This window comes from Equus przewalskii, chromosome 1, assembly GCF_037783145.1.
Source record: "Equus przewalskii isolate Varuska chromosome 1, EquPr2, whole genome shotgun sequence".
Classification (NCBI taxonomy): domain Eukaryota; kingdom Metazoa; phylum Chordata; class Mammalia; order Perissodactyla; family Equidae; genus Equus; species Equus przewalskii.
This window is the reverse complement of record NC_091831.1, coordinates 133,341,258-133,368,835: the sequence shown is the minus strand read 5'-3', so window position 1 is coordinate 133,368,835 and position 27,578 is coordinate 133,341,258. Positions and strand designations below refer to the sequence as shown.

General features: G+C 47.5%; 1 protein-coding gene across 2 annotated transcripts in view; it reads left to right on the top strand.

Moving 5' to 3' along the window:
* The window catches only part of LIPC (lipase C, hepatic type), a 161,053-nt gene that overhangs the window by 20,200 nt on the left and 113,275 nt on the right, over nt 1-27,578 (top strand). Inside the window, exons 1-2 of one of the 2 annotated variants that reach the window (XM_008521810.2) lie at nt 1,347-1,685; nt 1,897-2,029. In XM_008521810.2, coding sequence (XP_008520032.1) covers nt 1,945-2,029 — 85 coding nt within the window. In that variant the 5' untranslated portion in view covers nt 1,347-1,685; nt 1,897-1,944. Of the gene's footprint in view, nt 1-1,346; nt 1,686-1,896; nt 2,030-27,578 lie in introns of those variants that run through there. The other variant, XM_070579029.1, reaches the window with a different exon arrangement.

The following is a 27,578-nucleotide window of genomic DNA, read 5'->3' as shown; positions in this document are numbered from 1 at the left end:
AGGGCAGATGCCTCTGCTCAGAAATCATACATCTGACCGGATGGTCCTCAAGCCACAGACCTCTAGAAGGAGGTGCAGCCATAGGACAGCACAGTGTTAGGATCTGGCTTAGGGTCAGGATGGTCCAAACCTCCTGGTGGCTTCAGAAGCGACTTTCAGTTAGTTTCATCCCAGTGATGATCACCAAGTTATCTAGCTGCCTATTCAACATTTTCACTTGGGTGTCTCAGAGGCATCTCAAACTTCAAAGGACCAAAACTGAATTCTTAATCTTCCCCCACTGAATCTGCTCCACTCACAGCCTTCCCAAGTCAACTGATATCAACCCCATTATCCCACTTGTTCAAGCCAAAATCCTTGAAGTCATCCTCGACTCCTTTCTTCCTCTTGCATCCCACATCCCAATAGTCAGGAAATCCTGTTGTACCTCCCTTCGAAGTAGCCAAGCACCCATCCACCACTCCCCAGTTCCATTGTTACCATGCCAGACCAAGCTGCCATGACCTCTTGCTAGATCACTGCAATAGCCTCCGAGAAGATCTCTACACTTGCACACTCACTTGCTTATAATCTGATCATAGCCTTGCAAACCAGAATGATCTTTTAAAAATAAAATACAAATCATGTCACTCTTCTGCTCACAATAGTCCCCCATGCCTCATAGCATAAAAGCCAAAGTTCTTATAACGGTGTCTTCCTAATCATTGGCCTCCTTGCTGAACATACCAGGCATGCTCCTACCTCAGGACCTTTGCACTGACTGCTCTGGCTACATAAAGCTCTCCTCCTCAAGACGTCCACAGGGGAAACTCACTCAAATCTTTGCTCAGAGTTCAACTTCCCAACAAAGTTCATCCTGACCACTCTATTTAAAATCACTACCTCCTTCCACCTCCTTAACATTGCTATACTTTCCCTTTTTCCACAGTTCCCATTGCATTCTACCAATGTACATAAATCTATTATTTATTGTGTCTGTTGTCTATTCTCTGACTCCTCCCACCTCCAATGGTGCATCCACTTCACAAAGACTGGAATCTTGGTCTGTTTTGTTCACTTGTACATCCCAAGTGCCTAGAATGGTGCCTGGCATCTAGTAGGTATGCAAAAAAAAAAAAAAAATGTAGAACAAATCAATAAAGTTTAAATAAAACTAGAGACCCAAGGAATATTACAAGAGCCATACACAGTAGCGTTTCCTCTGCCTGATTTTGCTGAGTGGCCTTACTTCCCAATCCTCTAGCCAGCTGGAGCATCAATTGACACAGAGTTGGAAAGAGTGTGTTGACTCTAGGGTCAGCTCTCACAGGGCCCCCAGCAAAAGCATCCAGTTCCACATCTTGGCTCCTCCATCAGCTCCTTCTTCCACTGAGGTTAGAGGTTTTCCGCCCTTTCAGCTGTAGAAATGTTGCCCACCACAATTTGACCACAGGCACCAGCAATCTTGCTGAACTCAACAGAAAACGGACTCTCTGGGGGCTCTCTGCCCAGCAGAGCCCTTTTCTTTCTCTCTGGGCTTAGTCTGCAATTGGAAATACCACAGCCACGAGCCTGCATGCCTTTTGCAGCACTGTCAGAAGGAGCAACGTGGTGAGAGGCCCTACCCCTGACCTTTGATAGAATTCCCAAAATGACACATTAACTTTAAATCGATTAATCTGGAACTTTGACCTTCGTCCAAGAAGGTAAGACTACATTACAGGATGTTTTATTTTCAAAATGTAGCAGGATAAAAAAACACTTTTGTAAATCCACCTTTTTTGTATTATATGTAGTTAGATTTTGGGTTGAGGGTAACAAAGAAAGTGTCTGAACACCAGAGAACATGCTTAAAGGTTAATAATTAATGGACAGCCTTCCCTGACAAAGTATCAATAGGCAATCTGGTCTCTTTAGCTTCAGATATTAGCGAGAAGACCTCGGACCCCGGGGGAGACAGGAGAAATGGAGAGTCCCTTGTGTGTCTCTATTTTCTTGGTCTTGTGCATCTTTATTCTATCAAGTGCCCATGGACAAAGCCCAGGACCAGGTAAGAGCCTGTCTTTTCTCTGGAGATGGGCATGGATTTTCTTTTTTAAATGTATGTCACAAAGAATCCAAGAGTTCTTGACTGTGTGGGACAGAGCTTTCTTCACAGCATACTGGGTGGGTCTATCAGTGGCCTCACTGGTCACAGGGACACGTAGCCATTTGTAAGCAGGACTGAAAGTTTAGGAAACCATTCTGGAAGTAGAAGACTTCTAAAAGTGTTTGCAGCTAGCACTGAAGTCTCTTGCACATCAGATTCAGAAATAGTCCTGCTAAGACTCTTTCAGCGGAGAATAGTCTGAAAGAGTTACGGATCTTTCTGAGAGTTCATTTGGCATCTAATTTGCAGTTGAGGAGCACTGCTTGCAACGAAATGCTCAGTCTTGCTGAGGTTGTCTAATTGCTGGCTCTCTCAGAAGAGGGAGGAATTTGTAAGAGTCCTGTTTCCAGTAAGGGCTGAAGCAGAGACATCATTGCACATTTTCTAGACTTCGTTTTACTGCCAAAGTTTTACTGTGAGACTGAGTCATGCCTGTTTGTTCTGTAAATTCATAAACTAGATTGACGTCCAAAGAGATCCAAAGGCTTATCAGGCAGGGGGATTCCAGGTTCCCAGCTAAACAGGGCATGGGATCAATAAATGGCAGATACAAAGTGAACTCAACAATTCGGCCAAACAAGACTGGCATTTGGGACTTTGTTCTTGTGCTGGTTACTAGTCAGGGGCTAGTAACTCTAAGGTAGAGACTTAGATTTTTTCTTTCCTCATAGATTGTGCTTGGGGGGAGCTCCAAAAACTTTGAGAATCAGGAATTTACTAACCAGAGATATACCTGAAAATTCCAAGGTTTTTTCTCCTTTAAGAAAAAGGGCTGTTCTTCATATTTATTATTCTGTCTCCTAGGTCAGTTAATAACTTACTAGTAGTATTAATTATGACCAGCCACTGAGCATTTTGTGTGCCAACCACTATGCTAACTATTTTGCATACATCTTCTTATTTATACAGCCATGACCAAAAATGATAATAATAATTTAGGACCATACAGGTAAAACTGCTGATGGTTTTTATTCCCTGGGTTCACAGGGATTTTGCTGAAGGGCCTGTCCTGCCCTTTGACCCAGAATGTTGTTTTTGTTTGTTTACTTTCTACTGAAGTATAACATATACCTAGAAAAGTACCTCTACCAGAAGTGTTCAGTGAATTTTCACAAACTGAGCCAGCATCCCAGAAGCCTCGCTTGTGCACCCTTGAGCCTTTGTATAGATTATTTTGCCTCTTTTTGGAACTTTCCGTTAATGGGAGCGTACAGTGGGTGTTCTTTGGCGTCTGACATCTTGCGCTCAACGTTCTGTTGGTGAGATGCGTCCACGCGGCTGCATGTGGTAGTGACTCGTTCATTCTGTCACTGGAGCATTCCCTGTGTGAATAGAGCGCCGTTGGCTTACCTGTTCTACCGCTGGTTGGCCCAGACTGTTTTTCACTGGAGACGCGGGGGTTGGAAGTCATCAGTGCCGACGTGGAGGTTAAAGGACAGGAGGGCCTCTCCCAGGGCTGCTGGGCATTGTCCAGCTTCCCCTCAGCAAATCTCGTGCCGGTCAGCTGCTGCTCTCCTAGGGTCCTGGTTTGTCCAAAAGCTGAGGGAAGGGACTGCGAGCAGTGGGATGGTTCCTCAGGGAATAGGATCGGAATCAGGAGGCTTCTTGTTCCCTTGGGAGCAGAATCTCTTGGCAGAATTCCTTCTGCAAGGAGTGAGCAGATGTGTGTGCCTGGGGCTGGTGTGACATCTTCCTAGGCCTGCAGGGAGGCCGGCATCCCACGGTGGAGCCCTTGTCAGATGAGTGTCCACACCAGTGGTTCTCAACCGGGGGCAAAACTGCCCCCAGTTGGCCATGTCCAGAGACATGTTCAGTTGTCAGAGCTGGGGAGAGAATGCTATTGGCATGGAATGGTTAAAGCTGGAGATGCTGCTAAACATCCCATGACAAACAGGACAATCCCTACAATGATAATTATCTGTCGATGGTGCTGAGGTTGAAAACCCTTGGTCTATACCAAGCTTCAACTGTTGCTAGTCAGGGACCAGGAAGAACTCCCGTGAGGCACCCCCCCTTAACTCCCTCCCCCAGCCTACTTCTTTTTTATAATTATTAATGACATTTACTAATGGGCCCACTCATGTACTGTGCACCAGTATGTGCCAGACACTGCACAAACATTTCATCCCACCCTCACCATATGGTTGAGTAAGCCAGCAGTTAAGCAACTCGCTGGAGGTCCCCTGGCTGTCCAGGGCGGAGCAGGGAGAGGCACGGAGAGCTCAATCCGTCTGATGGAGGCCACAGGCCTCTCTCTCCATTGTGCTCACACCCAGTGACTTTCAGAAGTCCCAGGAAGGCCGTTCTGCTCAGATCCTTTCCCAGGGAGCCAGATTTGGGGAGTTGTTCCCATGCTTTGGCACCAAGGGGATCAGGAGATAGTGAGCCTCCTGAGGCCCCAGGACACAGAGCTATCATCACCTGTATCCCCAGACCTCACTGCCGGAGGCCCAGGCCCACCCCACTGGTGTTGCCTGCAGAGCCAACACTGCTTCAGATGGAAGCTGCTGCTCTGAGACCCTGGCAGGCCCCATCTTTCAAGTATCCACCCCCACTGCCTACAGGGGCCTGCCCCCTCCCTCCAAGCCAGGTCACAGCCACCAAGTCGTAGAAGAGCTGAAGGCCATCCATTGAGTCACTCATTTGCTTAACAAGTGGGCACGAGCACTACCGTTTACAAGACAATGCATTAGTGCAAGGGTTCTGAAACATTCTGTTCTCAGGACACCACTGCATTCTTAAAAATCATTTAGAACGCCAAAGAGCTTTCTTTATATGGCATACAGCTCTCAACATTTACCATATGAGAGAGGAAAACTGAGAAATTTTAAAAATTTTAATGCATTAAAAAATAAGAAATCTATCACGTCAACATGTATAACACAATATTATGAGAAATAACTTGTATTTTCCAAACAAAAACAACAAAAAGTGAGTCTGAAGAGTGACATCGTTTAACAGAGAGATTTTGCCAATTTCTTTCATATCTGGCTTAACAGAAGATAGCTGGATTCTTGGATCTGTTTCTGTATTCGATCTGTTGTGATATGTGGCTTTGTTGGAAGTACATGACGAGAGTCAGCCTTAAACATAGGAAAAGGACATCCTCGGGCGATCCTGCTGGGCCTCCGCCCACACTCAGAACCGATGCATGCACGCGGTAGACACCGTACATCAGCTCACTGTACGGCTGGGTCCTGCCCTCCCCGGGCTTGGTGTCGAATCAGGGGTGCACCCGGGTGGGGAGGTGGGAGTTATAGGTCCTGGAAGTCAGCAATAAGGGGGCCATTATCCATAGAGCATACAAATACAATAATAGAACCTAATAAAAGTTGGTCTTCCTTTTCATTATCACAATTCTAAAGAACGTCAGTGATCGAAATAAAGCTCGTCCCACCCAAAATAGATTTTTGGTCCAAGTTGAAAAGAACTGCTACAGTTACTGTTGAGTTTTATTAATACATATGTAAACTTCAAATGCTCACATTTTTCTGGCTTACCCTTTAACAAATGTTCTCCGTCGACGTTACTTTAGAGAACTTCCAGTCGTGCAATTGGCCTCAACACTCATGGACTCAGTGACATGTGCTCATTGCGAGCGGAAGTGTCTAAAGGTTCAGTATCCTCCCGGCTCACTGTGGTCGCCTCATGTCTCCGAGTCCTGGGGTGTTTACTGCAGGTTCCTGCGCTTAAACAGCAGATTTGAAACAAGAAATGACACCATAGTGATCGCAAAGACAAAGAAACAGAATCTGGGAATTTCAATTCTGCTGTCCTGTGTGACCACTTAGAGGTTTTGTGTTTAAAATTTAAAACAGTGAAACAGATATTACAGTGAACGGTGAGGTATAATATCTTGTTTAGTAAGCAAGAATTCTGGTTCTTACAGGAAATATGTAAGTATAATATTTTGTTTAGTAAGTAAGAATTCTGGTTCTTAACAGGAAATACTTTTAACGCATTTGACTATCTTTAAAGTTGAAATGTCTTCTCCTTTTTTAAATGGTTCATTGCTTTAAAACTAAAAGCCAAATCAAGAAAATAGTGATTATAACTGATTTTTGCATGATTATTACCAAAAATAATTTTGTCTCACAGAGCACAGGGGTATTAAAAGGATCCGTTCTGGGTTTCAAATACGTGAAGTGTACCACTGAGTCTAATAAAGGAAATAAGGTGTGTATATAAAATTTTTTCGACTAGAACAAGATGAGTACCACCAGAGAGGAGTGCAGTGGACTGAGTGTTGACCTCCCCCCAAAATTCATACGTTGAAATCCTAACGCCCAATATGGTGGTATTAGGAGGTGGGGTTTCAGGGAGGCGATGCCGTCATGAGAGTGGAGCCCTCATGAACAGGATGAGCGCCCTGATAAAAGGGGCGCCAGAGAGCTCCCTCTCTCTCCACCATGTGAGGAAGCCTGGAAGAGGGTTCTTACAGAGAACCAGATCTTGGACTTCCAGCCTCCAGAACCGAGGGGAATAAATTTCTGTTAGTTACAAGCCACCCAGTCGATGGTAATTTGATACCGTGGCCCGAGTAAACTAAGACAAGGAGCAGGAAGAGATGCAGAAGGGTTTACTTCCAAATGTGGCATCCAGGGAAGGCTTCTGGGAGGAGGCAGCATTTGGGCAGGGTCTTGCCGGGTGGAATCTGGGCAAAAGAGAAGGAGGCTTTCTTTGTGCAGAAGCCAAGGGACAGAGCTAATAAAGACACGTGTTTCTCAAGGCCAAACACCTTCCAAAAATAGGCCTTCTGGGAAGAACAAAAAGAAAATCATAGGAAGGAGTTGACAGCAACACTGGGCCACAACTGCAACAAACTGGAAATAATTCGAGTGTCCAACAATAAACCATCAAGAATGGAGAGACCAGTGATGACTAAGTCCATCTTCAAACCAGCATTGTTTTAAATATCTACTACTAAAGTTCCAGGAAATTTTGAGAGTGTTAATGATGGGAATCGGGAATAAAAGGCTTACTGCTGGCCCCTAGGCACTCATAGGTTAACCCCGGGGGTCTCAGCCTAGCACGGGGCCGGGTCTCAGAGAGCCTGGATGCCTCCCATCACGGCACCCAAGGCTGTGTGCATTTTGTGTGCATTCTGAGTGGAGGAGAGAGGCCATACTTTCGACAAATTATTAAAGGGACCTGTGACTTCCAAAAGCTGAAAGAACATCTGGTCTTGTAGCTTTTACAAATAAGCGTGAGGAAATTGTATGAGCAATAAGGTGGGGAAAAAACAGGACTAACGAACCTACATATTGAATCACAACACTGAAAAATCTACATGCGTGTGTGTTGCTAGGGATTCTAAGTATATCTGAAGATCTATAAAGAGTTTTAAGGCCATGGACTGTTGCTTTTTTCAGTATTTTAATGTAAAAGAAAAAAATTAGAACTAAAAAAAAGACCTTGATAAGCTGCCTTTTGATTGGTCCTGGATTTGTTGCCCCTAGAGGCCACTGGGAAAGAGACCTTGCTCTGTCCATTCAGACCTGCCACCTCTACCCGTCCTCGTAGGCTCAGGCAGGCCCAGAATTACTGCCCCAGGGGGATCTGCACATTTCCCAGAGGCCTCTGCATATGCAGGAACACCATTCACGAGTAAAATTTGAGGTGGTATTGGAGATGGAACTCATGCTCCTGGGAGGGTACACGAAACCAGAATCAGCAGAAGGCCAGCCCCCCGCATCCTAGTGAAATCCTATCTGCCCTCAGCTAGAGACCCTCCCATCCACTGCCAGACATCCTGGCCCCACCACTGAGCCTGCGTGGAGCCCTCCTGAGGGTGTCACACCCAGAAGAGGACAAGCCCAAGGTGAGAGGACGGCAGCCTATCCCACCTGCTTGCCTTTCCCCCACATTCTTTAATTCTGGGCCAGGGGAATAGTCCAATTTTCAGAGAGTAGCTGAGGGGCTGATTGCTGAAGGAACTGGGCCTGTAAACTGGCCGGAACACAGGAATTACCAAGTGACCCAGCCAAAAGCTAACTGGCCAGTACCAAGATCCCCACTTCCTGCTGCTGTCTCCCTGCCCTGTTTTCCACACCAGCTGCCACAATGCTTCAAGGCACACTGGGTTCTCACAGGGAGTCAGCAGGGAGGTGGGAGGAGAGGCTGGGCTAGGCCAGAGGCTTGCCTGGTTTTAGGCCTGGTCCACAAGACAGGGCTGAGCAGTCCCAGTTACCTTCTCCAAGGGAATGTGACCATCCTGACCTCAGTCTGGGGTGTCCCTGACATCCATGGGGTCCACGCAGGGCAGGGGGCACAGCAGTTCTCATAACCAGGAAGGTGGTTGTACACTGGTCCCAAGGAGGGTGTCCATTTTACAGGGGAGCCCTCTCAGCTGAGGATTGGGGTCCAGTCCTCTAGGGAAAGGGGCTGGCCATGGGCAGTCAGGACATCTGGACCCCTGCCAAGCAGGTTGGGGGTCATGGCCAGACTTCAGCCCCAGTGTGAAAACCAGAACAAGGAGTGGGCACCCAGCAGTCCTGCGGGGAGTGAGGTTGCTAAGGTAAGGTAGACATCATCACACTCCGGCACCCAGCTTAGGGCAAGGAGACAAACTCTGATGGTCTGCGCTGGAGGATGCAGGGTGCCAGCCATGCTTCTCAAGAGAAGGTGTAATTCTTAACACGGCCACAAGGGAGTGCAGTGACGTCCCAGCTGCCTCAGGGTCTCAGGAGAGGATTACTGCTTTAAGAAAAGCCAAGTTTCTGGGTAACTCTGGAAAACTCAGGGCTATCAGCTAACTTCCCTTTCCTCTCTGTTTATGACTCTATCTCCAGCAACACTCATAGTTTCGATTTTTCCACAATGGGATTGAGGGGGGGAAGAGTGGGAAGAAGTGAAGAGACAAAGATCAAATGCATCAATGGGGAGGTCTCCTTGTCTGTGCACAGCATTTTCACCTGCACATGTGCAAGTTCACACTCAGGGGCCTGGGGAGCTAAGTTTTGGCACAGTTATTCCATGGAGTGTTGTGGGGCCATTAAAAATGGTACTTTTGAAGACCTGAGGGTGGCAGCACTGAAGAGTATTTATGTTCCACTCCTAAGTGGGACAAAAGCAGGATACCTAATTGTGTGTGTCCTGCGATTATAACTCTGTGAAAATACATGTGGTTGAGAAAAAATAGTAGAAGAAAATATACGAAAGTGTTTCTACTTCAGTTAAATTTATATCTAAATTTTTATCTCTGCCAAATTTTATGTAATGTTATAGTATGTAGAGAGTATGTTTACTTTAATGATTTGAATAATTAAAAAATAAACTTACATCAAAATGATAAAACAAAGGGATTTAATGAGGCTGGCCCGGTGGCATAGCGGTTCAATTCGAGTGCTCCACTTTGGCAGCTGGGGTTCACAGGTTCAGATCCTGGCTGCAAACCTATACCACTAGTTAAGCCATGCTGTGGCAGCATCCCATATACAAAATAGAGGAAGACTGGCACAGACGTCAGCTCAGGGACAATCTTCCTCACCAAAAAAAACAAAAAACAAAAAAAAGGGATTTGACTAGACCAGAGGTTCTTGAACTTTAGTGTGCATCAGAACCTTAACAAAATAAGATTTTATTAAATCTTTATTTATTTCTAAAATAAATATATTTTATTAAATTTGTTACATAAATAAATAAAACTGGGGCTGGCCCCATGGCCAAGTGCTTAAGTTCGTGCACTCTGCTTCGGTGGCCTGGGGTTCACCGGTTTGGATCCCCGGCACAGACCTACACACCGCTCATCAAGCCATGCTGTGGCAGTATCCCACATAGAAGAACTGGAATGACCTACAACTAGGAGATACAACTATGTACTGAGGCTTTGGGGAGAAAAAAAAGAGGAAGATTGGCAACAAATGTTAGCTCAGGGCCAACCTTCCTCAAAAAGAAAAGGACGAATAAATAAATCTTAATAAAGTAAGATTTCCGGGTCCCATCTGCAGAGTCTCTAATTCAGTGGTCCTGGGGTAGATGTGGGAATTAGCATTTCTAACAGGTTCCCAAGTGCTGCTGCAGGTCTGGGGGCTATACCTGGAGAACCCTTACAGGAACAAAAATAATTAATGGCAAAACATTGACTTGACTTGAACCCAGGTCTCCTGACTCCCAGGATTACAGCTCTTCCCACAGAAACAATGGAAGTCTTCAGGGCAAACAGGGCTTCCTTTCTAAGTCTCCTGCTGGGGAAGAGAGAGGGATATCAACATCTATTCATCCTGGATATTGACCTCCCTCGGGGGCAGCCATATCCCAAACAATTTAAAACCCCAAGATGTTTGTGACCAAATATAAATCATCCTGCTGCAAAGAAAGTAGTTCTTGAAATTAAAAAAAAAAAAACGCCCAAGTTGAGACTTACAGTACTTGTAATTGGTGGAAAAATACTAGTTGCAATAAGTAATTAACCATACGCACTGAACCACTCCTTGGAATAGGATCAAGATAATTCTTTTCAGATGAGCCGGGCATGACCAAAAGCTGGGCAGAGCTTGTGACCCTCAGTTGACCAGACATGAAAGCTTCCCAGTGAAAATGTGTCAGCTTCCTTGTCCCAAGAGAAATCAAAACAGTGAAAACAACATACTGCTTTATACTGAAACATAACAAGGTCAACAGCAGCAAATTACAGCCTTTATTGATTACCTACTGTGTACCAGCCCCCATGGTCAGTGCAAAAATGTATCCGTGAGGATACAGAAAAGAAAAAGCAGGCTTTATTCATCAAGGAACTTCCCAGCTGATGGGGTCTCCGGCTCCCTATGGCTGTGTGTGTGTGTGTGTGTGTGTGTATGTGTGTGTGTAGATTAGAGATCGGGAGAGGCATAATTTCAACACATAATTTCAACACAATGTGATAAGTGCACAATTAGGTGCAAAACATCTCGTGGCAGGAGAGGTTAGCTGAGAAACCTTTACGGAGGAAGTGGTATTTGAGTTGAGTCTTGAAGGAAAAGAAGTGCAAGGACATTGCACGTAGAAGGAAAAGCACGAACTAGTCTTGGAGACTTGGAAAATGGATAACAAAATTAGGAATCCCTGAGATGATTGCTGTGGTTGCAGGGGATGATGGGGGGGTGCACATAAAAAGAAGCGGCCAGAGGTGAGGGCCTCGAAGGCTGTGCGAAGGAGCATGGCCCTCATCCTGGAGCTGGTGGGGCCACCATTGAGGCTGGTGTTTAAATAAGGGAGGGACTGTTGGCTGCCTTTCCTGCTGCGAGAACGGCTTTATCTCCCAGCCACTCCCTGATGGAAAGCAATGTCATCAGCAGCAAAAGGCAGCGGTGGGACTCAAAAGTCACCAGCTCTGCAACCTCACCTAGCCGACACCCACAACACTCAGATCTTCCTCCCCAGACAGCCCTAGGCAGCACCCACAAACACTCAGATCTTCCTCCCAGGAGGGCCCCAGCAAGTCTCTTAGCAGTTTCGTTAATTGCTACTCCTAACACTACATCGTAGGAGGGACTTACACCAACGAAACCAAGGCAGGAAGACGTAAGAGAAGCTTGAATAGGAATCTTCCATTTAAAAAGTACCTTGTTCTAAGTCAGAAAAGAGAACCATTTGGAAATTCCACAGCACGCTAGCTTATAGACCTATACCAAAAGCATACGATAGCATGACCAAAAGCTGGGCAGAGCTTGTGACCCTCAGTTGACCAGACATGAAAGCTTCCCAGTGAAAATGTGTCAGCTTCCTTGTCCCAAGAGAAATCAAAACAGTGAAAACAACCAATTTCAGCTTTAAAAACTCATTCCCACCTGTGTGATATCACTTGATTCTTACAATATCCCTGTAAACGATATCGGGCAGGTATTATTATGCCCATTTCACAGATGTAAAAGTTCACCAATCAAAGACCACCAGGAACAGACCTGAAGTCAAACGAGAGTTCGGTTTATTGGACTTACTGCAGCTAGCGAGGACACATTGCAGAGAAACCTGGGAGCATCCTGGCATGGGGAATTGACAGAGAGCCTTCTGAGAAGATTCGGGCTTGTGCTGGCGGAGGCTAAGGAAGGAATAGGAAGCAGGGGCAATTCTGGGGAGCATTCTGTGAAAGGAGGAGGGGCCATCCAATGATCCGTATCTTCATCACTGAATGATTAATTCATTACTGTTGACTCATTGCTTAACTTAATAACATTCTAGCAGGTGGGGCTGGAGGTGGCCTTGGTACAGGAGCAGGAGACACTCCTGTTAGGGGGAGGGGTATGTTTAGACACGTTTTCCATTTCAGAGTTGCCTCCTCTCTGTCTTGTTGCAAACACAAAGGTGGAGAGTCCTGGTAGCACGACATGTCTATTCCGTGGGCATTGTCTAGATTCGGTTGAGAACATCACAGTCGGGCTGCCAGCAAGGCTGGTTTTTGTCATTGTCTTTTGCTTTCTTTTTCTCGCATGCGGAGAAACCCGGGTGATGTCTTTGAGGTCTCGCCGCCCCTCCACGCTGGCTGCACTGCCTTGGGCGGCCGCATTCCCCTTCCACACCTCTGATTTCTCACTGGAAGTGTGCGGGGTCCCTTCCAGCACTGACATCCTGGCTGTCAACAGGGCTCGCAGAGAGGTCACTGCAGTGCCCTGAGACCTTCAACGGCTGCCTCATCTGGTATCAGCTATTTAACCATTAACGGGAGAGAGAAACATGAAAGCAAAGTTCTGGCCGCTTTCAGCATGAGACATCGCCCACTGCCCCAAGCCTGGTGCGACTCAATTGCCCTGAGCGATTCAGAGATTCCCAAACACCAGGAGGACCAAGAAGGAGCCAAGCAGTCAATACCCTTTAGGCCCTTTCTTTCCCAGTGCTGCTTTACACATGGCCAGAAAGGCATCCGTTTTTGACCAAGTATTAACAATGAAAATATATGTTTGACGCCTTTTGGAAAGAAGCTCTTACATTGCTTTAATTGAGTAGAACCGAGACATATAAAATGGTAGCAACTATTATTTTTAAGAACTTTTGAATGTCTCAACTGCTTTGCCTGTTCATTTCACTTAAGCCACGCAGCCACCCTGTGAAATAAGTGTCATCATCTCCGCTTTACAGATGGGGAAACTGTGGCTCAGAGAGATGAAGTAACATGCCCCAGACCACTCAGCTAGTGTGTGGCAAGGTGAGATTCACAGCCGGGCCTGTCTTACTCCAAGCCCACGCGCCCGAGCAAGCCAGAGACATTTGCGATCTAGGTCAGCTCCAATGTGGGCTTGCCTGAAGGACCCAGGGGCAGAAGCTACCCAAGATCCCTTCTCCTTGATGCTGATTTCTGGTGATGCTGGTGTCCCCCTCAGATCCTAGAAGCTACCTTGTCCTTAGAGGTATCCCACTATGGATGTCAGTGCTGGCGAGCCTGGGACATCCTCTGAGCCTCTCTTGGCCTGGCCACTTCTAACTAGAAGTTAGCACTCACCTTGCTCACTCTGAGTGATGGCCACCTCCTCAGTGACTAGGAGGAAACGCATCCTTGGACAAAGTCTTGGTCCCCTCATACATCTCAGCCTCCATAACACCCCCTGCTTCTCCAAAGTCAAGCTCAGGAACAAGGGGTGAGCACAAACCCAGGCAGCCCAAAGAAAGGAGAGGCCTTCTGAGGTCAAGCCTGAAAATTTTGGGCCGATGTTAAGGAGACCAAGGGTATTTCAAAGGGCTAAAATGTTCTTCTTCACCCAAGAATCCTCTAGGTACAGGGGTGTTTTCACAGACTGAGCTGGACCCTCCATGGCTTCTTTGTGACTTGTGACATCCAGACAGCACCTGGGAAATCTCCTTTCAGGGGACTTCCTTCTGCCTGAGACACAGGTCTTGTAATCATTCCATGACAAGTCCTCTTTGGGTGCTATTGTTCCTGCCCTGGTCACCACCTTCATGCCACACATAGGGCCTCCCATCCCTGAGATTCGTCACCAGGATGGATGATATAGAAGCAAGAATATCAGAGAAGAGACCCATGGGGGAAGGTGGGGATCAGCTTATCCACTCACACCGGGGGCACATCCAAATGATAGGTTTGGGCAGGGAAGTCCACACTCGGAGGATGGTGTCTGGACATGGATGTAGTCACACCCCTGCTCTGTGCCAGAGCCAGCACTCTAACACGTTCAACATTTACCTGGTGTATTCGTCTGCTCGGGCAGCCATAACAAACTACCACAGATTGGGTAGCTCAAACAACAGAAATTTATTTTCTCCTGATTCTAGAGGCTAGAAGTCCGAGATTAAGATGTCAGCAGTTACTTTCTCCTGAGGCCTCGCTCCTCTTGTCTTCGCATCCTCTTCCCTCTGTGTGTGTCTGTGTCCTAATCTTGTCTTCTTATAAGGACACCAGTCATACGGGATTAGGGCCCACCCCAATGACTTCATTTCATTTTGATTACCTCTTTGAAGACCTTATCTACAAGGACAGTCACATTCTGACATACTGAGGGTCAGGACTTCACATATCATTGGGGGTGGTGCAGGTGGGGGGCGTGGGGGGAAACGCAATTCAGCTCATAACATCTGGCGAACACTTTCAAGACCCCGCTCTGACCCAGGTCCTGGGCCAGGCCCCTGGGACACTGTGGACACTGAAGATACATCCCTGTTCTGTTTGAGCTTCAGCAACTCCCCCAGGGAGGGGGGAGGGGAGCTTCAGAGTTAGAAAAAGAGGCTTGTAAATATACACGAGATTGGAGAGCCAGTATGAAGACCGCACCCTCTGAACCAGGTCCAAAAAGGGGGCCTTTGCTGTGTGGGCGTAGGAAGCTCTGGTTCAGCTGAGGCGCACAGGGGCCAGCTGGCTGCTGGTGGAGGGCGGGGGCTCAGCCCCTCTCAACAGCGTGATTAAGACTTTTTGGCAGCACAAGCAATAACTGGCAGGAGACCAAAAAGGAGCCGTTTATCTGGCTCACGTTGTGGGTAAGTGATAAAACTCACCCTCTGGCAGGGTGCCTGGAGGACCCGTGGTCTTTGGCGGGGTGTGCCGGGAGTGAGCCCAAACAAGGCTCTCTTGGCCTCGAGAGGCAATTCTCCCATGCGGGCTGCCTTCAGCCAGGCCGTGGCCTAGACTCACCCTGGCCTCAGCCAAGGAGAAAGGGCCAAGGTCAGCTGCCATCTTCTCCTCCCTCACCCCTTGCAGAGCCTGAAAGGTGGAGCGGAGGATCACCGGTGCCCAGGGACGGAGGGGGACCGGGAGGATGACATCTCGCTCCTCTTCACGTCTGCGGCTTGCTTCCTGGCCCAGGCAGGAAATCAACCCCAGACTCTGAGGGAGCTTCTGGGTGAGAAAAGAGAACAGGACGTGGTGTCTAACGCCTGGGTCTCAGTCCTGGCTCCATCACTTACCAGCAGGTGGCCCGGGGCAGCTCACCACCTCGCCAGCCTCGGCTGGTCAGTAGTGAATGGGGTGATTATCAGCGGCCCCACGGGGTTGTTCTGAGGATGAAACGGGATCAGATATGTGGAAGCTCTTTGCAACTATGCAGTGCTGGCCAGAAAACAAACCCTCGTAAGCATGTGCAGTTTACCAAGTAGTCTAACCATTATACTACTTGCCTGATCCGTGTCCTAGTCCCAATGTTTTCCCCACTTTTTATCACAAAAGTCTCCAAGTACAGAAAAAGTAGAAAGGATAGTACCATGAATTACCATCTTCCCTCCAGATAAATTCAATCATTGTTAACATATTAGTATTTTTACACTCTCTCTATATATACATCTGCATATTTGTATGTGTATTGCAGAATCATTTGATTTCTCTGTCTCTCTCTATAAACGTACAAATACATGTATCTGTCTCCTCTCTCTTTCTCTCATGTGTATATGAGCCCACTCTCCCATGCCTCTTGTGGACGTCAGGTCCATGGCATTCGGTTCAGCGCTCTCTAGTTGTGTGCTGGCGCATCCCTCTCTCCCCGGATTAGGAGCACCTCAAGGGTGGGGGTGAGCTAGTCACCATTGTAGCCCCATGACCCGCACAGCCCCAGCATGGAGTAGGCACATGGCAAATGACCACTGAGTATATGCGTCCTCACCAAAGGGCTGAGTAACGTATACTTTTTAAAAGGAAGTGAGTTTTAAGTCATTTGATCTGGCAAATTCCATGCCCCTGCTGGTGAGATAATGGGAACATCCCAGAGGTACAGGAGAACAAGCTCAGGTCCTGCCATCCTTCCCCTTCCAAAAACATGGGGACTCTGAAGTCAATTGGGTTCTTGACTAGAGGTTTCATTCTATATCTGTAATAGCCATCGATTTGCAAGGGAAAAATGCCCTGCAGACCACAAGTCAACGCTGGAAAACACACACACACAGGGCACGTAGAAGCTGGCTCTGTTCCCATTATGAAGCTTACAGAAGTGATTCTAAGTCCTCTAGGTTTCCATGGGACCAGGAATCCACTTCTAGACCAGCAAGAGCAAGAAGAGCATATGTGTGTCATATTTGTGTCCTTTTCTTGCCTATCAATTCCCCACAATGCTCACCACCTTAGTGGGAATTTTAAGCTCCCCCCAGCTTCAGACGATGCTTCCTACAGCAGAGCTCCTCAAACTATAATGTGCCCACGAATCACCAGGGGAGCTTGATAAAATGAATGTTTGTTTCAGTACATCTGGGATGGGCTCCAAGATCCTGCCTTTCAACAAGCGTCCAGGTGATGCCAATGCGGCTGGTCCCTGAACCACGCTTTGAGAAGCAAAGTTCTAAAGAACACAAAATAGCTAATTTCCTCAATGAACCAGCAATTACCACCTACGACTAGACACAAGGCAGCGTGCTGGCCTTGGAGGAACAGAGAAATGGGAAGAAATATAAAGATGCCTAAGACAGTCCTTTGCCTCAAATCCAGCTGGATAGACTGAACTACTATGTCTAGAATTTGCATAACTTGGCTTAATTCTTGCAACAGCCTATAACCTATAAAGGATATATTGTTATTCTCATTTTACGTGTAAGGAAACTAGGGTTCATACAGCCTGTCTTGTCCAAACTAGTAAGAGGATGCAATGAGATTTGAATTGAGGTCTACCTGACCCCACTGCCTGTGTTTTTCCCCATGTCCCTCTCTCCCACCTGGTCATGTTGCCCTTCTCACAAGTCCTCAGACTTGATGGTGAAAGGACAGGGAGAGCCCTGAAAGCCAGCTGATGTGACAGTAGCCCCTGGGAAGGAGGTGGGGTGGTTGTAGGCAGGAAGTTCTAAGCCACCACCAGACGAGAGAATTAGGACCTACCAGTTTCCCAGGGCCACCTGCCCTAGGGTCTTCTCCCCGTTTCCGGTAATAGATTTCCCTAATGTGGTGGATCAAATGCTGCCCACACTGGCAAACTTCAGCCGTGAATTATGTCCCCAACTTTGTCACCAAATAGCTGTGTGACTTTCAATAAATCACTCCCCTCACCTGGACTCAGACTTGGGAGTTCTTTAAGTCCTTTCCTCTCTGACAAAAGCTTTCTAAGCTCTCTTCCAGTTTCCTCTTGAGCCAGGGTGAAAGCCTCTTTGTGGCGTCCCCACTTCTGGTCCCCCAGCCCCAACGTCTTAGCTCAGGACCTGGAGTTTCTGGAGCTCACCCTGCAGACTTCCTCCTGTCCTTCCTCACTTCGCACACGTTTATTGAGCACGTCCTCTGCCCCAGACCCTGTGCTCAGGGCTGGGCCTGCAAAGGCAATAAGATGCATCCTCTCCCTCAGGAAGGAGACCCCAAGTAGACTGCAGATGTCGAGTAGAATGGCCCCGGCTCAGGCCCCAGGAAAGGTGGACAGCACCTCACTCAGCGCTGGCAGGGGCAGGCAGGGCAGGTGGGCACCTTCCCACGTGCCAGGGCTTCCCCAAAATATTCCATTTCATCCCCCAGCCTGCCTATGAGCTGGGTGCTATTACTGTCCCCATTCTAAAGATGAAGAGACTGAGGCTTACAGAGGTCAAGTGACTGGCCCAAAGCCACGCAGAGTGAGGACTAGATGAGATAATGTGTGCAAAAACACTTAGCAGAGTGTCCAGCAAGTAGTCACTAAATGGTAACTAAAATGCCTTTTTCAGCTGGCAGAACACAGAGTGAGAGCCTCTTAACCTCACTCTCAGACAGCAAACTGATGAGTTAGAGAAAGGCCTCACATCTCCCCTGGAGGACAAAGACCAGGCTCGAGACAGGCCACACATAATGAGAAAACTGCAGAGGAGAGAAGCGAAATAACCCTCGAGAAAGGGCTTGGCAGGCTCCAGAGGGCTCCAAAGCACGTTCCAGGGGCAGTGTGAGTTCTGATGGAGGAGGCAGCTGGGACTTCTGCTGGGGGAGGCTCGGGCGGCAGAGGCAGCCCCAGGGACCATCGTCCTTGTGAGATGGCTGTGCAGCCCGGGCACAGCTGCTCCGTGTTTCAGCTGTCCCGCTCCCCATCTGGGTAATGGAGTGTTATGAAGCGTGTTGGAGGCCATCAATTAGTGCTTAACTCCAGGTTCGTTGGGTTGTAATGCCAAGGATGCTCCACTCACATCCACGGCAGAGGTAAATCTCTCTCCTTCTCATTCAATGGCTTGGAGTTAAAATGCCGCCCAACATTTTCTCCCAAAGAAATTGAGATTTATGGGTCACTGTCAATATCAACACATGTCGGCCATTATTCGAGAGTCTCCTCGCTCCTCCAGACTGATTGCTATTTACTTTGAAAGATAAATGTGGCTTTATAATACACGCGGGTTGCTAGGAGAGAAAGGGTTTTAAAGTGCATTTGTTTCTCCCCTTGCAGACTTTTTATTCCACTTCTCTGCTTTGTCTGGTGGTGTAAGCCCCACCCTGCCCCCACCCCTGGGATACTGTGATGTCTCTGAGGCTCTGGAACAGAGACAAGAGGGGCCAGTCTGTCCCCAGTCCAGGTGCCAGTGTGACAATATGAAGAGACTTAGCACCTTAATAGTGGAATTGCCCGTCTCCTGGGCTGAAGCCGCTAATATGTGATCTGGGGCCAGAGTTGATACCACCAAGGAGCTTGCTTGAGGAGCAATAGGTGAGCCCCTCTTGAATGCTCCTAGACTTTCCTGCTTTGCTGGGCAGGGTGTGGAAACTGAGACTGGAGCTGAATCACTTAGCTCAGTGGTTTTGACCGTGGTTCTCAAAGTTGAGCCTGCTTCAGAATCACTAGGAGAGTTTGTGAAAACACAGATTTCTGGGCCCCGCTCCAGACTTCCTAGTTCAGTAGGCCTAGGGTAGAGCCCAGGAATTGGCATGTCTAACAAGGTTCCAGGTGATGCTAATACTGATGCTGGTCCTGGGTTGCACCTGAAGAATCGCCTTAGAATAAGGGCAGGAAGTATTACAGGAGATGAGTGGGAAGTATCAAAGGCCACGAGTGGGAGAGATGAGGCTGCTGGCAGTGTTTGGCACTCTGGAAAAAGAAGGGCAACATCTAAAGGGCAATTTTTACCGTTTTGCTGGGCAATGTGTGATAAATCCTTTAAAAATCCTTTTCTATAAAATCCTCATTTAAAGATCACTTTCCATTAATCGGCTGTAAATTTGGGTCTATTCTGGAAATGTATTGAAGTGCCAATGTGTCTGGGACGACCCAGGCCACCCCCCAGTGGTCTGCTATACCTAGATTACTAGGAAGGTCATGGTCTGGCTCCTGGGATGTTTTGATAACTTTATTGGGTGACAATTCTAAGGAGGTTCCTGCTGTTGATAACAGAACCTGTGGTGTTGGATCACACACAATGGTCCCTAAGAGATTTCCCTGCAGTCGTCAGAGTTTGCAGTGAAACTGGGCCCAGGGTAGTGAAGAGACACAGTCTAAAGACTCCAGAAACTCCATGTCAAACACCAGAAAGTCGCTGGAGGAGGGTGATAACTTTGTTTTTGCATCAGAGACCTTACATTAAAAGTCATAAGGCTGCAATTGCCACAGGAAATGTGCTAGAAAGAGCCATTGTGTACTGAAGCTAGGCTGCCCCAGGCCCTCCCCCTCAAAGTTCAGTGGACTGGGCAAGTCATCACTTGGGATTCATTCCTTGGAGACGGGTGTCCCCAGAGTAATCAACGTCCTGATTCTCACAGGGTTGGGAGGCTGTTACTAAGATAAGTAGTGCAGTGGGGACAGAGGAAAATCAACGTATTTGGAGATGTGAAAAAGGAAAGACTACGCAATAATTGCACTGGTTGGGACTTGTGGTCATAAGGACAGAAATCCAACCCAAATTAACTTAACAAAAAGGGGAATTTGTTTACTCATCTAACAGAAATGTCCAAAGTATAGGCTTCAGGTACAGCTGGAGCTATGCCTCTAGTAAAGTCACTATGTCTCTCAATTCTCTCTCTCTCCTCCTCCTCCTTTTTCTTCCTTCTCCCTCTCTTCCTCCCTCCATCATGGCACTTGGAAGTCCCAGATTTCTTTGGTCCTCAGAGCTTAAAATTCTAGAGGGACTATAATACGTTATTGCCTACCTCTGGCAAACATTCCAGAAAGAACTCTGCTTGGCCAGGTGCTCACCCCTAAATAGATGACGAGGGCCAGGAGGATGGGATCTCCCATTGGTGTGGTTTGGAGACCATGCCCACCCCTTGGGTAGGATCAGCTCTACCCAAACCTGACTTAGCAGGATCCACATGGGAGGGGCGCTTCCTCTGAGCGGGAATGCCAGCCAGACCACAGAGGATTGGCTGTGTGGCATGAGGATGAGGGGGTAGGCAAGGATGGCTCCTGCTTCCACAGGGGCAAGCAGAATGATTGCCTGTCCCTGCTTACACACCCTTGGCAGTGCACATTGGGCCCCTGCTCAGAGGCGCGCTGTGGCAGCTCATGTACCTGGGCAGAGCTGGCCTCATGAGCGTGGGGGCCTCCTGGATGACCTTACAGACTCAGCTCTTTGTAGGGCAATGGATTTTCAATCAGTTTTTTAACACATCAGAGCACCAATGCAACTTTCAAGCATTGTTCCCTCCAGGGAAAGTAGATGAAATAAGTAAAATCAGCATTGTTACTGGCTTCCTAGGAAGTTCAGGGGCCTATTTTCAAGGCTGTGTTGAATACACACCTCAGGGATGCTCTAAACTAGGCCACAGTGATTCTCAAATTCTAGTCTCCAGACCAGCAGCATTAACTTCACCTGGGAGCTCACTAGAAATGCAAATTCTCCATCCCGCCCCATGCCTACTGAAGCAGAAACTGGGTGTGGAGCCAACTGTCCATTTTAACAAGTCCTCTGGGTGGTCCTGATGCATGCTAAGATGGAGAACCACTGCTCTATGTATGTATTTGATTCAATTCACCGGGATCAAAGGGACTTAAGACTGAGACATACGTTACAGGTTTATTGATCAGTCTGAATTTAGAGGGGTAGAAATGTGAAACAGTTTTATATTTCTCCCATGCCTGCCTTCCACCATGTCCTATCAAGTCATACTTTTCTATCCTTTAATAGCCTCTTGGGCAGAGCTCCTAACTTTTGGTCAGTTCTTTTTATTGTCTTTTTTTTTTTATCTTATTTCATTCTAAAGCGTCAATCTCCCGTCTCATCTGACATTCTTCCTCTCCTCCTTCAGGAGCTAGATTTGGGGAGGAGGTGGGACTTCAGTTGGGGAGGAGATAGTTCTGCGCTTCCTCTCCTCTTCCCACCGGGATGCCGTGGGGTTGGGGGGGAGAGCAGCCTGGTTCTGGGATTGCTCCCCTCCCTTTGCAGGGCCTTCCCTCTCCGGGGGAGCCGGGAGTCGGGGACACAGAGATCCTAACTGCTTCTTGGCTGTCTGGGCTCACTCTTGTTCACTCTGGTGGCCTCGGCGGCATGATGGTCCTGTGAGGCTTTCTGAGTGTGTGGCCTTCTGAGGGTCCTGTCAGTGTGACCCCAGCCTGTCTGTCACCAAGGAGGACAGCTGTAACTCCCTTTGGCTTCTCCAGTGGTCAATGCCCCTCCCATTCTGTCCTCCTTTACAAAGCCTCAGAAACCACCCGGGTCTTCTTCCCCACCCTCTGAGGGCCGAAGAGTACTGAGGTAAGGGAGACATACGACCCCCCAGTCCCTTCTCCCTTCTTGGCTGAGACTCCTGTCTTCAGACAGCTGAAGGAGGCACGGCCTCCATGTTCATACAGAGCCCCACAAATGCCTATGAATACAGGGCAAACTCTCCCCAGCACTCCATCACTATATCCCCACCACAGATGGGGCCAGGGGTCCCAGGGCTCCCGCCTGGAGCCATAAGACACTTGCTGCCTCCTGCAGGTGCTCTCACCCCCGATCTCCATAAATGACTCTGATACATGCCCCCAACTGGACCTCAAGATGAGAGTCACAGCGGGAGGGGCAAAGGGACTTGTTTTCACGCTTACTCCCACCTCCCTTCGCCTACTTACCTCCCTATGGGGAACCGGGGAAGGGTGGTGATGATAATTAGGCCTGCCTCCTGGGGAGCCCTGGAGTTGGAGGAATCTGGCCCCAGTTGCTGACACCTCTCTTTAGAGAACATGGGTTACTTAGCACCTGGCGTTTCCAGCAGAGGTTCTGGTTGCCAGTGCTGCTCACTGTCCTCTTACGCCTACTATCTGCAACATGTTTGCACGTATATTATCTCAGTTGACTTCACAATGATCCTGTGAGGCGTTTCAGAGGGGTTAAGTGACAAGCCCAAGGTTACCCAGCCTGGTGGTAATGGTGGGATAGGAACCCAGCCCTGCAGCTCCTGGGCACCTGTCCTCTCCCTGCTACTTCACACAGATGCCTCAGCGACACTTATCTTGCAGCTCTAGGCAAACTTAAAGCAACTAACCAGAAAAACAGCGTGTTTCCAAGGCCACCAAGCAGCTGACGGTGGAGGGTTGGTTCACGGGACTTCTTCAGAGAAAACACCAACTGGTTCAGATCATGGGTCCTGATCACCGCCTTCCCAGGCCAAAGCCACATGACCCCAGGGAACCTTAGGTTGGCTTCAGTCAGCCAGTCCCTCCTGCCTTCGTGTGGTGGGGTGGGACTATAAGTTGGTCCTTGCAAAGCAGAAAGCTAGGCATGAGCTGACCGGGCTGACTGGCCAGACCCTGTGCTCTAGCCCCACCAAATAGCCTGCCCAGGTCATACGGGGTCAGGGCACCATCTGTGCCTTCTGGATGGCTCTGTCCGGAATGACTCATTTCCGCACATGGTGGGTGGAGGTTCACGGTTATACTCTCTATAGAGGCCAGAGTGCATGGCAATTTTCTAATCGACAGATGGGCTTGGAGCCCCCGCTGCACACAAGAGGCTTCTTTCTTCAAGTTTAAGTAAAGACTTCTGATGAGCATGAGGCCCTCGCATGCCCTCGCCCTGGGCAGAACTTCCCCCAGGGCTGGGGTTCCGGGAGCAGCCACCCAGATGGACTGGGATCTCATTTCTTCACCAAAGATCAAAGCCATCACCCTTGACAGAGCCAGTTGTTAAATTTCCAAGAATTTTGCGAAATGATTGTTAAGCCCAGCCATGATTTAAAAGTTAAATTATAAAAACTTATAATTAAATAAATTATGTTTAAAATAACAGTAGTAAATACTCAAAACTCCTCTATTCCTAGTTATTTTCCTAGCTTGACATGCTGTCAGGTTGACTCTGACTCCTGGCGACCCCATGAATGAGTGATGTCCACAGTGTCCTGTCCTCAGCAGCCCTCCTCAGCTCCTGTAGATCATGCCGATGGCTTCCTTCATGGAGTCAGCCCACCTCACATTTGCTCTTCCTCTTTTCCTGCTGCCTTCTACTTTTCCCAGCATTATTGTCTTTGCCAAAGAGTCCTGCCTTCTCGCAATGTGCCCGTAGTAGGACAGCCTCAGTTTTATCATTTTTGCCTCCAATGACAGTTCAGGCTTAATTTGCTCTAGGACTCACTTATTGGTCTCTCTGGCAGTCTAGACAGGGCTCCCCTCCAACACCACATTTCAAATAAATCCATTTTTTTCTTGTCATCCTTCTTCACTGTCCAGGTTTTGCACTTGTACATAGTAATGGAGACTGAGAGGGTGTGGATAGTCTTGGCCTTCCTCTCTAATGACACTTCCTTACAATTGATGATCTTTCCTGATTCTTTCATTGCTGCCCTTCCGAGTCTCAGTCTTTTCTTGATGTCTTGGGTGCCGTCTCCATTAAAATTGATGACTGAACCAAGGTAAACAAAATCTTTAACAATTTCAATGTCTTCACTGTCTATGTTAAAGTTGCATAGTTCTTCTGTAGTCACGATTTTGTCTTATTGATGTTCAAATGCTTTGCATTTTCTTCTTTCACTTTCATCAGAAGTCATTTCAAGTCATCACTGCTTTCTGCCAGTAAGATGGTGTCATCTGTATATCTTAGATTGTTGATATTTCTTCCTCCAATGTTGCCGCCTCCATCCAAGTCTAGCCCCGTCTTTCATATGATATGTTCTGTGTACAGGTTAAACAGGGAGATAAAATGCATCCTTGTCTGACACCTTTGCCTAGAGGAAACCATTCTGCTTCTTGAGATTCTGTCCTGACAGTGGCTTCTTGTCCAAGATGCAGGTGATGCATAAGGACAATCAAGCGCTAAGGCACACCCATTTCTTTCAGAGCAGCCCACAGCTCTTCACGATCCATGCAGTGAAAGGCTTCACTGAAGTCTATAAAACATAGACTAACCTTCTGAAACTCTTTGGAGCACTCCATTAGCCAATGAATAATCGCAATTAGATCTCATGTGCCTCTCCCTTTTCCAAATCCAGTTTGGATAGCAGGCATTTCTTTTTTTTTCTCCCCCAAGCCCCAGTACATAGCAGTATATCCTAGTTGTAGATCATTCTAGTTCTTCTATGCGGGACACCACCTCAGCATGGCCTGATGAGCAGTGTGTAGGTCCGTGCCTAGGATCCGAACCGGCAAACCCCAGGCTGCTGAAGCAGAGCGCATGAACTTAACCACTATGCCACAGGGCCAACCCCAGCAGGCATTTCTTGTTGCATAAAAGGTAAAAGCCTTGGTTGCAGCACCCTAAGCATCACTTTACCTGCCTGGGAAATGAGAGCAATTGTCCTATATTTACTGCACTCCTTGGCATCTCCTTTCTTGAGGATCCGGATATATATTGGCTGTTTCCAGTCTGTATACCATTGTTTTCTTTTCCATATGTGTTGGCATATTCTTCTTAGGATTTTGACAAATTCAGTCTCTGTGGCTTGAAATAATTCTATTGATATCCCATCCACCCCGGTGACTTATTTCTTCCCAGGACTTTCAGGACAGCTTTCACTTCACTTTCAGGAATTACAGGTTCTAGGGGCCTGCCAGGTGACATAGCAGTTAAGTTCACACACTCCAATTCAGCCACCAGGAGTTCGCTGGATATGTCTGATGTGGGGTTCAGATCCCAGGTAGAGACATATGCACTGCTTATCAGGCCATGCTGTGGTAGGTGTCCCATATATAAAGCAGAGGAAGATGGGCACAGATGTTAGCTCAGGGCGACTCTTCCTCAGCAAAAAGAGGAGGATTGGCAGCAGATGTTAGCTCAGGGCTAATTGTCCTAACAAAAAAAAGAATTACAGGTTCTTCCTCATAAGAATCTTCTTCAAAGACATCTGTCATCCTTTCACCTCTTCTGTCTAGATCTTCATACACTGTTTCCACCTTCACAGTATTTTCTCCTGATCAGATGGCGTGCTTCCCTGTTGGTCGTTCAGCATTCCTAATCAAGGTTTAAATTTCCCTTTGATTTCTTGAGTTTTCTGGAAGAGACCTCTTGTTCCTACTTTTTTTGTTGTTCTCTTCCATCTCTGCATTGGTCATTATAGTAGTTCTCTTTGTCTCTAAGTGATGGTCACTGAAAAACTGCATTCAGGATTCTAACCCTCCTTTTTGTCACCTCAGCTGTCCTCAACAATTTTTAGTGTTTCCTCTGTCAACCATCACAATTTTTCTTTTCTTTTTTTTTTTTTTTTTGAGGAAGATTAGCCCTGAGCTAACATCTGCCACCAATCCTCCTCTTTTTGTTGAGGAAGACTGGCCCTGAGCTAACATCCATGCCCATCTTCCTCTACTTTATATGTGGGACACCTACCACAGCATGGCTTGCCAAGCAGTGCCCTGTCCGCACCCGGGATCTGAACCGGCGAACCCTGGGCCACTGAAGCGAAACACGCGAACTTAACCGCTGCGCCACTGGGCGGACCCACAATTTTTCCTTTCTTTTTACTTGAAGTGTTGTCTTTTTGCCTTCCTCCTTAATATTTCTGGTTTCAGTCCATAGTTCTTCTGGTTCTCGGTCAATGAAGTTTAACAATGCAAATGTGTTTTTTATGTGGACTTTAAAGTCATCAGGAATGCCGTTTACATTATATTTTGGCACTACCGTCCTTTTAGTGCTCTGCTTCAGCTTTGATATGAACAGTTCGTGGTCAGAACCGTAATCTGCTCCTGGTCTTGTTTTGGCAGAGAAAATACAGCTTCTCCATCTCCTGCTTCCAATTACAGAATCTATTTGATTTCAGGTTTGGCCATCTGGTGACATCCATGTAGACAGCCGTCTGTTCGGTTGCTTGAAGCAAGTTTTATAGCAAGTTTTGCAATGAACAGATTGCTGGCTTTGCAGAAATCCTCAAGCCAGTCTCCCACTTCGTTTCTGACCCCTAGTCCAAATTTTCCGACAATGTTTGATTCCAATGTATTTTCTAATTATGCATTCCAGTCCCCTATAACTGTCAGCATGTGTTGTTTGGGTGTATGATCAATTTCTTCTTGGATACTTGTGTAAAAATGTTCACTTTCATCTTCTTCAGCATCCGTAGTTAGAGCATAGACTTGGGTGATGGTTATGTTAATAGGTTTTCCCAGAAGTCTGATTGATATTATTCGGTCAGACCTTGCATTAGCGCCCCTAACTGCCTGTGATACATCGAGCCTTGCTCAGTATTAGAGCCACTCCGTTTCTTCTGAGTTTGTCATTTCCAGAGTTGAACATTTTGTAGCTGTCTGAAAGTGTCCCGTCCCAGGCCATTTTAGTTCACAGCGCCAGCACTGCAGTATTTAAACATTCCATTTCTTGCCTTAAAATTTCCAGCTTGCCTTAGTCCATGCCTCTCACGTTCCCTGCTCCAATTGTGTGTGTGGCACGCCGTGGGACTTTCCTTTCTCCTTTGTGCATTTCAGCCCCTAGATGTCCTTCGGGCTTTCGCCGTAGCAACAGTGGCTATTCGTACCTGTTCTTTGCCCTTCCCTAGTACCTGTTTGAGTGCCTTTGACTTGGGGGTCTTGTCTTCCAGTACTATCTCGTATTTCATTTTGGACTGTCTCATCATAGGGTTTTCAAGGTTAAAAAGTTTAAAAGAGGGGCCAGCCTGGTGGCGCAGCAGTTAAGTTCGCACACTCCGCTTCGGTGGCCCGGGGTTTGCGAGTTCAGATCCCGGGTGCAGACCTATGCACCACTTATCAAGTCATGCTTTGGCAGGCGTCCCACATATAAAGTAGAGGAAGATAGGCATGGATGTTACCTCAGGGCCAATCTTCCTCAG